This window comes from Trachymyrmex septentrionalis, unplaced genomic scaffold (genome assembly GCF_001594115.1).
Source record: "Trachymyrmex septentrionalis isolate Tsep2-gDNA-1 unplaced genomic scaffold, Tsep1.0 scaffold13, whole genome shotgun sequence".
NCBI classification, from domain to species: domain Eukaryota; kingdom Metazoa; phylum Arthropoda; class Insecta; order Hymenoptera; family Formicidae; genus Trachymyrmex; species Trachymyrmex septentrionalis.
In genome coordinates, this window is record NW_017304438.1 from 3,125,641 (window position 1) to 3,135,138 (window position 9,498).

Sequence of the window (9,498 nt, forward strand, 5' to 3'; positions counted from 1 at the left end):
GTTCCTGGACCAGTCAATGCTACTAATCCTTCGGTTAACGCAACATTCCTGAAAGAAGCTAGTAAAGTCATGCCGGACTCTATTCTCTCTATCGGTTGGACAACCAAGTAAGTAAACAACTAGCTATTAACATGCGCTATCAACGTGAACAGAGTAACAGCAGTTTCTAATATGCAGCCTTGTAATTAATCAGCCGTATAAGCAAAGAAATATATGTGACCCTCGCCGCACAAGATCTCTTATAAAAAAGGGGTTATAAATATAAAGCCATCCCTGCGAGAGAGAGGAGATAATTCAACTTAGAGCGCTCTAATGAAATACGTATTGAATGCACGTCAATATTAGAGACGTATGTTATAACAAGACTGCTTCAGCTCGGTTCCATCAATGTAATGTTAATTTTAATCTCTGTTCAATTTATTCTTCACTTTTTTCTAATTCTAGAAATGGATAAACAGGACTGGGCCTAAATCTTAATTGGCTGAATAATAAAGAAAAAATTGTTTGATTTAACAGCTAAAAAAATAATTTATACTATTTGCATCTACAAGGTTTTAGTAAAATGTGGTGCTTTTATAAATATAATAATGTGCACAGATATTTGCGCACTGAGAAAAAATTTGTTCATTTAAATAAATTAATTTAGCTCATCTTTATTTCTTTCGATGATAAATTTACGTATTTAAGTTAAACATATTGTACATATACATGACTTGTACATATACATTAGTCAAGGAAGTAAATAAGGATAACTTAAATTAATTTAATCAAATAAACAATTAATTTAATTTAATGAACAATTTTTTTTCTCATTACGAGAGAATTTGTTTTTTTTTTTTGTTAGGTCCATTATACGTTAATTTTTTCATTACATAATATAACAAAGCAATCGAAAGCTAATTTTAATTTTCACCTAATGGCATGATGTGTGATAGAGAAATTCAGCAATTCGTCAATATTTTAGGTACGGGAAGGAATACAACATCACCGAGGGTCGATATAACATGAAGCAGCTCAAGAAGATGCTCGAAGTTGTAACAGACAGTCAAATCAATCTGCCGATAACTTATCCGGTACGAGCTGGTCTTGCAACGAACGATATCGATGGTATGAAGATGTTGTTGAACAATACAACATCCACCGGTGGTGCGACCCTAACAATCTGGTCATTGAAGGACGATTATGTCGATGTCGTAAAGCTTTCGAAACTGATAAAAGAACTGGGAGTCGATAAGGTCTACCTCGATGTGCCGGAAGATTTGAGAAACCAACTCAATTTCTCGAGCGCATCTACGATGACATCCGCAGTGATGATGAATTTGATCGCGTCGCTGGCGTTTTTGGTCCTATCGAGGATGCTGTAAGAAGATGTAGGTATTTGCGATAAGATATTTGCCTCGAAAAAAAGAAGGCTCTCCTTCAATTCGTGGGGTCTCTCGATGGAGAAACGAAAGTACGACACGACAAAATCCGATTACGAATAATCATTCATATATCATTCATGTTCGCCATCGCGATCGTTTAATCGGATCTTCGTCCAATTCGATGCATTTCTTATGATGTCGAAGTCGTCATCGCAGCGAACAATTTCCATAGCGAAATATTTTCCAAGACTCTCTATACTCCAAGAAAAGAAAACGTAAAATCAATACAATTTGTACTTAAATGAATCATTCAAATGACACGCAAAACGATCCGATTGTATAAATACTTTCTTTTTTAATATATCTGACATGGTAATAAAAAAGAATCATAAAAAAAGAATACCTGCATATGTGTAAGTAAACACGTTTCAATTATATCGAGAGCAACTTTAATACCGTTATCGATAAACAGTAACGCTTTACCTATTGTTAATTAATGTCTAAAAAGTTTCTTAATATTACAGTATACGTATGTTAATGAATCAATCATAAACGTAGCGACACTACACACATATACACAAAGACACACATATACACTTAATCAATCACACATTCGAAATACTTGTTGCATAAAAGACAACAGTTACATATGAAGGACGTGCGTCTAATATATTGTCCTCAAATTTTTTATTAAAGTACAAACAGCGATATAAAAAGAGTGCGTTTTTTTTAATTGTAATTTTAAATACTAATACGTGCGCGCGCGCGCGCGCTCGTTGTGTATTAATATTCCTTCGTAATGTTCACCATCCCGTACCTGCGTTTTAACATATCTCCGATTTAGATGCAGCAAGAAATTATATTAGTCTCGATATAAGCTGCATATTAAATTTAAAAGATTTAAAAAAATGGAGTATACGTGCGAGAACGTACTGCGTTTGATAATGAGTCAATAAAACATACAAAATTATCGAGGAAACTGGACTAAATTTATTTATCCTGAATGTCGAATTAGTATAAAGCTCTCTTAATCTGGAAAAAAAAAACAAATCTTTTCAACAAAAAAAAAACAAATATCTACAGAGGCTCAGCGAATTAAAAATTTCTTAATCATGTAACAATGGACACTATCCTACATATGTAATAATTTTTATTTGTTAAAAAGGACTTTATATTTGTCAAAAAAGATAAATGAATCATGCAAGAAGTTAGCGCTTGAATATTTGTTTTATATAAAATTGAAATTAGACGGCAATTCAAATATTTCGATTTGCGATGTTGAAGATTGAAACGTTTGAATGTTGTCTAATTTCAATTTTATGTAAAAAATATATATTGTTATATTTATTAGCAGTAACATCTTGTTTGGCTCATTCGCTCTTTTCAACAAATAAAGATTAGGTTAAATAAAACCAGCTTAAAGTGATCCTACACAAATTAAGAGATCGCAATCTCATAAGTATCGTTCTATGTATCGTGTAACAAATTAGTAGAATGAAATAGTTAGTATTGTTTGCTAATTCAATAGGATGTCTGTTTGTCATTGTTATACGTAATTATCTGTGAAGATGGAATGCAAGTGCCCGACGCATAGTCGCTACGGGTAATTTAAGAGATTTGTCAGAATAATCGTACATTGTAACAATGGCATTCTCTTTTATGCTGATGCGTTTTTATCTAGCGGAAGATTTATGTATGACATTGAATACACTAAACCGCGCAATTTATGCATGATAACAATTACCGTTTTTTAAATCTCCATTTTCCATTTTTATGATGCAATAAAGAGTATTACAAAGACCCGCTTCATAAGCTACTGGCTGCGGGTTGTTCCCGTTAACTATAAGGGGATTAAAAAGGTTGGAGGAGGTTAAAAAGGTTCTCATAAGTAATGTTTGCATTTAAGATACAGGGCGTATGCTATAATAGGGTCGCACTATTTGCTCTTCTCCGTTTGTTATCTTCGAAGCGCTTCCGCTTGCGCTATCCGGAAAATGGCTGTAGTGACGATTAAATTCTCGAAATGTATATCACGAGACAAGGGAACGTTTACAAGATTTCCGGATGGTACTTAATAGAGACCAACGGCATTAGTCCTTGCGATAAACATACCACAGCGGAAACGCATCGAGAATCTCGCGGAACGACAAGACCGGATACTTTCCCTCCCAGAGAGGGAACGCCTTTGGTATCTCAAGGTGAACGTGGTGAAAGAAGAGGAGTATCCGCGAGAGTATCGCGGGAGGTGTCTCGCCGGTCGATCGTGGTCGAGGGTGTCAAAGGTCGCGCGACGAAGTGTTGGCGACCTTGGGATTACAGAAGAAGCTATTCCGGTTATCACAATCGGACTCCTCCGACACGCGTTCCTCGTCGCCCATCTCGCGTGGCCACTCAGCAGGTGCGCCGTGCAAAATGGGATTTTCTACGTGTGCGAGAAGCGGCGACCATCAGACGAAAATGCATCTCGGAGATTGCAACCACGGCGGGTGTTCCGCGCTTTTTTTTTTCTTTCTTTTTTTTTCCTTTGAAGCCGAGAATCCCGGTCCTCCCATCTCTTCCCTCTCGACTGCTTTTAGCGTGTTGAACGTAATTTATTTCTGTAACGAAGAAAGTCGTGAGTACTTATGGTAAATCTATTTGGGACGCTTGCGCGGCAATCTGCTTTCGATCGAGCTTTTACGAACGTCGGAACCATCTAAGTGTGTTATATGTCATGTAAAGAATAAAGTAGATTTTCTGGAAGTTTCCTAGAGTCTCTTTATATGTGACACACAAAAGATGCAAATCCAATTGGTTATCGCAGACGGAAAGTGAGGTTTCTCGAAATGGCAAAGTGACCCAAAAAAAAAAAAAAAAGTACAATCTTCACCGATAACCCGGATGAACTTGGACGAAAGACGTGAAATCGGAAGAAACCATGCCGACAGAGAAATGGCGAAATTATCTTTCGCTTGTAAATTCACAATACCGATGTGTTGGACCTGAGTTTTTTTTTTTTACGCTAAACTTGTTTACCGCGAGTTTCATTTTTGTAATTATATTTCACATGATCCATGACATTAAATTATCCCATCTATCAACGCACGGAATGTCCAAATAATCTGATAAAAGATTAATGTTCCAACGTTTTGACTTTATAAAATGAAGGAAAGCAAATATCACGCAATATATAATTAATATGGCAGCTTCGATAATCATTATGAATATGATAGAGCACCTGTGATTTATAAATACGTAATACTTCTAAATGATTAATCACTCTTTTTATGGATGAATTTTTCAAAAGAAAGAAATGCATGCATTTTAACATGTTTTCACTCAGAGAAAAATGTAATAATAAATAAAGGTGACAATTGTACAAGTTTTCTATGTAAAATTAATGTATTGTATATATGTATAGTTAAATAAACTATTTTATATAAAATATTTATTCAACTATTATATTAATTCTATGTATAAAATTGTCATCTTTATATATTGCTACTGTCTTTTTTTTTTTTAGTGTTCTTTTCACATAATTGTTAATAATAAAAAGTTTTCGATTCTTTGAGTTTGTTGATTCCATTAAACTTTCAATATTCATAATTAATCATTAGTTAAGCTTATATTTTAAGCAATCCGCGATTATTTCGAGTCACGAATAAGTCAACTGTGTAAAAACGTAAAAAAATGTTCGTGCACGAGAAATCAATAAAAAGGAACGAGAGACGGAACGAAATAATGTCGGCGACACGGATCTTTAAGTCAACGACGTACGAATAACTACACGTGCATTCGGGCCCACGCTACGTTCTGTAAGTAGAACAAATCGGTACCTCGTGTCCGTCTCTCTTCTGGCACGAAAGGCGCGTTCTAATCCGCGTGACTAATCTCGTTTCGTGTTCACGAAAATCTTGATGAAACCCCACATGACCACGCAAGCTGCCTCTGAACGTTCTTTATCTGGACAATCGCTCGAGTCCTATCGCCAGAATAAAGTGCTTGCAAACGCATACCGTCCGGTCGTGTGGAACACGAAATGTGCTTCGCGATGTAGACGATTTAAAAAAAAAAAGCAAATAGTAAAACGTGAATATTATCGCGCGTTGCGGTTATTCATTTTATCACTCACGGCGAAAGTCACGCAACGCGTCTTCGAAACGGCACGCGTGTAAAAGATTGTTAAAAAGAGAATTTATCCTCCCAGCTCGCTTATTCATTTAACAGTCAGGGCGGACCTCTCACCTCGTTAATCTACACGGCCCGCGATTACGCGCGTTCCACGAAAATTCCGTCGGACAGATGTGATTTAATCGCCGTTTTAACGAGTCGACGTTAACGAGGGCCCGTTTGTTCGCCCTTCGCTAGTCCCGACAAGTGAATATACAAATTAACGCCGGACGTGAACGACGACGGGGCGTGAAAGCGAAATAATTAGAGAAATCCACGGTCGTCGACGTTAAACGCCGCGCCGCCGTGCCGTGACCGATAGATATTCCGCGTTGTAAAATCAATTTTTCCGCCTCCGTGTCCGCGTGTTACTCATTTAGGAAAATGAGTCTGGCGCGAAATATTTTAATGATCGTGCGACGTGAGAGCAATTTTGATCTCGGCATGCATCCAATGTCTTTCGTAAGATAACGCATGCACGGGAAAGAAAAACGATAACAGTTAATTAACAAGATACGTTAAACAAATTTTGGTGGAAGTAAACAGAATTTCCGATTATTGTAATCAAATATTTTGATACAACATTTAGAATTTGATTAGTGCTCGTGCATTCGAAAAACAGTGTGATTGGAATTCTAGGTAAAAATGGGACAAACCAGAATTTTCCGATTCGCTCATTTTCAATCAAACATTTTTCTCAGTGTATTTGTGTTTTTTTCAAAAAAAAAAAAAAAAAAACATTTTAAAGGTTAAAATCTCTATTTTCAAATTAAATAATTGGTATTTCCATTTGACTGATTTTTTTATGGAGTTACACGGATACAAATCCGAATATCCTTCAGATCAAATCTGAAAACCTTGTACAAACTTTACAAAGATCTGTGGCGTAAAATAGAACTCACACGAAAATGAGGTTTACTGCAGTCGAAAGAATCTGTACCCTCAATTTGCTGTTTTACTGACCATTGCATCGAAGTATTTTATGGCTATGATTAAAATACTGAAAGAAATCGATATATAGTTACGGCAACTATAAATTTGGCAACATTGACATTATAATATCTATAACTACTTTCGAATTATCAGTATCAGTGCGATCCTCGCTCTGGTAAAGTGAAGCGGCAAGGTTCATGAAACGTTGACATTAGCAATGAATTACGACACGGCGATAAGCCGCAAACCGTTTGGCATCTCCGAATACCTGTAACTATAGTTTTATAGAGTATTAGCAGCTATTGCGATACTCAGCACTATAAAATGCTAGATTGTTAAATGTACACTGTCAAAAACTTCATTTAAATGGCCACCACTCCTACTCAATATATCGTTATTGTATGCTAAAACGATAGTTAAATTTAACACTGTATAATGTCAATTTGACATCATATAGCGTCGCTATATAGTGTTAAATCTAGCCATTGTTTTAGTATACAATAACGATATGTCGAGTAGAAGCAGTGGCGACTTAAATTACGTATATTTTCATCATAGGTTTAACAGTGAATATAGAAGATATAAAAATATAGTACACAACGTGTGAGTGTGCAAAGCGAACTCGAAATATGTCTGGTACTGTAATCCAGGACATATGCAATTTATTTAGTTACTTTAACCAGAATTATGGATTGTTCGTATTTCAAACAGTGGTTATTACGTACGTATTTCAAGTTGGATTCAATCAATTCTTTTTCAGTGTGCAAATTTTCCGATTTCCGAAGCGTGTAACGATCGTGCGTAAGATCATGCATCGTGCATCATGCGCGTCGATCGTTTCTGAGAAGAAAAGGAAAACTGAAAAGACTTGATTTCGAATACCGCCTTGCTTTCACCGATCTCTCGTGCACGGCAAAGCCGGCAAAACGTATGGTTCGTGAAAACGCACGTGCGCCACGATCAGTTAGGTGATTCTATTTCCTGACAGAGAGAGAGAGAGAGAGAGAGAGAGATCCTAACGGTATCTTCAAAGACAATTTCAGATGCAAGAGCACGAATTCCGTTTCCCCTATTCCAGACCCCCTTCCTGGCCAGGCCCCGGTAAAGGCCCCGGTCGGCGTGCCCTGCATTGTGACATTTCTGCGGCGACAGATCGCGCGTTACGGATCGATCAATCGGATCGGGAATGGGACACAGCGTGACAGAGCCGCGAGGAGAGGGCCTGCCGCCCCGTGTTTATTTATCACCGTAAGCACCACGGACGGCTTAAAGGGACGACAAAAAGCACCTGCCGACCTCCGTACGCGACGAAAAACCAGTCCTCGTTGTACCGGTTGCGAGATCGGCATCAACGACTAGCGTCTTCCTCCTCTTCGCATTCTCTCTCGCAGCTTCCTCCTCGATACCTCACTCCTCGACATATCACGGCAGGAGTTCCCCTACTCCCTTTTTTTTTATCGGCACGAACTTCTCTCTTCCTCTCCCTGCGGCTCGGATTTCGCCGAGTCGTCCTACTCCGAATCTCATCTCTGAATGGCGGTGCGAAAGTGAATGGGACGCCCGGTCCGGCGAAAAGGCCAGCCGGTCGACTGGACGTTCGACCTGGACGATCGTAAAATCGCGAGACGCGACAGAAACGTAGGTTCCGCGCATTATCCATGTCGTGAACGTGGACGAAGAAGATCGGAGCAAGGAGATTTCCCGCGAGGGATTAAAACTGCAGTAACTCTTCTTAGCGTCGCTCGTCTGATATCTCCTTCAGCTAAAAGCCTTGGCGACTGTTGGATAATCGCTCGCAAAAAAAAGACTTTTGTGCAAAAGCACGGATAGCGGTCCGGTCTCGTTTTTTAACATCGATCATCCATTAACTCTCTGACTCTCACCATATATATATATCCCCCTGTAAGACATGTCTGTGCTTCTGTCATTTAGAATTGTAGTCTCTTCTTTGTTTCAATTTTTATATTTGCATGCAAATATCGCCGGCTCTTAATTTATCAGAATTTATTGAATGAATAATTCATTGATATTTATTCGAAAGTAAATGCGAAACACTTTTAATTTAAAATGTGGCCATCATTACGAAACGTGTGTATCTCAACGGTGATTTAATGAAGAGATTTGAAAATCAATTAGTGTTTCTATCTCTTAAATAAGACTTTACTAGAGGATAAATATTATTCTTATCTAAATCCACTTTATAATCGCTCGTGATTAAGATTACATTCAAATAGAACGACACGCGTACTGCAGGCTTCATTAGATATTAAATCAATTTAATGCCTTTTATCGCAGACAAGAAGCAACTTCTATGAGAGTCTAATGTGGATAATGCCGTGTCTATTCGAAATAAATTGAAAACCGGTTTCGACAAACGCGTGACACCAAGGACCACGATCTGTCTTGCCACATCGATCTACACCTTCGATTTTTGCCCCAGCGCTTTCTGCACAGCGCAACATGAAGTGCCTCGCCATCGAAGCGCAATGATCCCTACATTAAAAAAATACACTTAGATCGAAATATCAGTTAGCTCTTACGCCATTTGTACATGCCATTTACATTCTGATGCGTGACCACACCTGTGTTCACAGTTCTCCAACCTCGCTCGGCAAAGCGTGACAAGGCTGAGCACATCGTTTCCTTCTTAGCTGTCGTACTTCGTATTAAATTTGTCTTACGATAAATAGAATAACTGAATAGGTCTCAATTTATCTGTTTGTTCAATAAAGAAAGCTACTTCCGGAAAGATTTATCGCCGGAGATCCCATACATATTTAGAAGTAACCTGGCGTTAACCCAGCCACCTGGAATATTTTTAGTATCTCAGTAGCAAAAAAGTGTAAATTGATGCAGAATATTGCTAAGTAAAGATATTGTTTAACATTTTTTTTTTTAATTATTCTTTACAAACCTTTATATTTTTTTATATGCAATATCATTGAAAATCCGCGATAAAAAAACTTATACAAATTAAATGTTCACTTTTTTTATAAATACTGTCATAATGATCTTAACGTTAATAATCTGATTCCGTTTAACATTTGTTTCT

General features: G+C 37.6%; 1 protein-coding gene across 1 annotated transcript in view; it reads left to right on the top strand.

The window, feature by feature from the left end:
- LOC108756932 (protein FAM151B) overlaps positions 1-2,343 on the top strand; it is an 18,064-nt gene extending 15,721 nt beyond the window's left edge. Inside the window, exons 6-7 of the mRNA XM_018501134.1 lie at positions 49-107; positions 965-2,343. Coding sequence (XP_018356636.1) covers positions 49-107; positions 965-1,364 — 459 coding nt within the window. The 3' untranslated portion in view covers positions 1,365-2,343. The remainder of the gene's footprint in view (positions 1-48; positions 108-964) is intronic.
- The last annotated feature ends 7,155 nt before the right edge of the window (positions 2,344-9,498 follow it).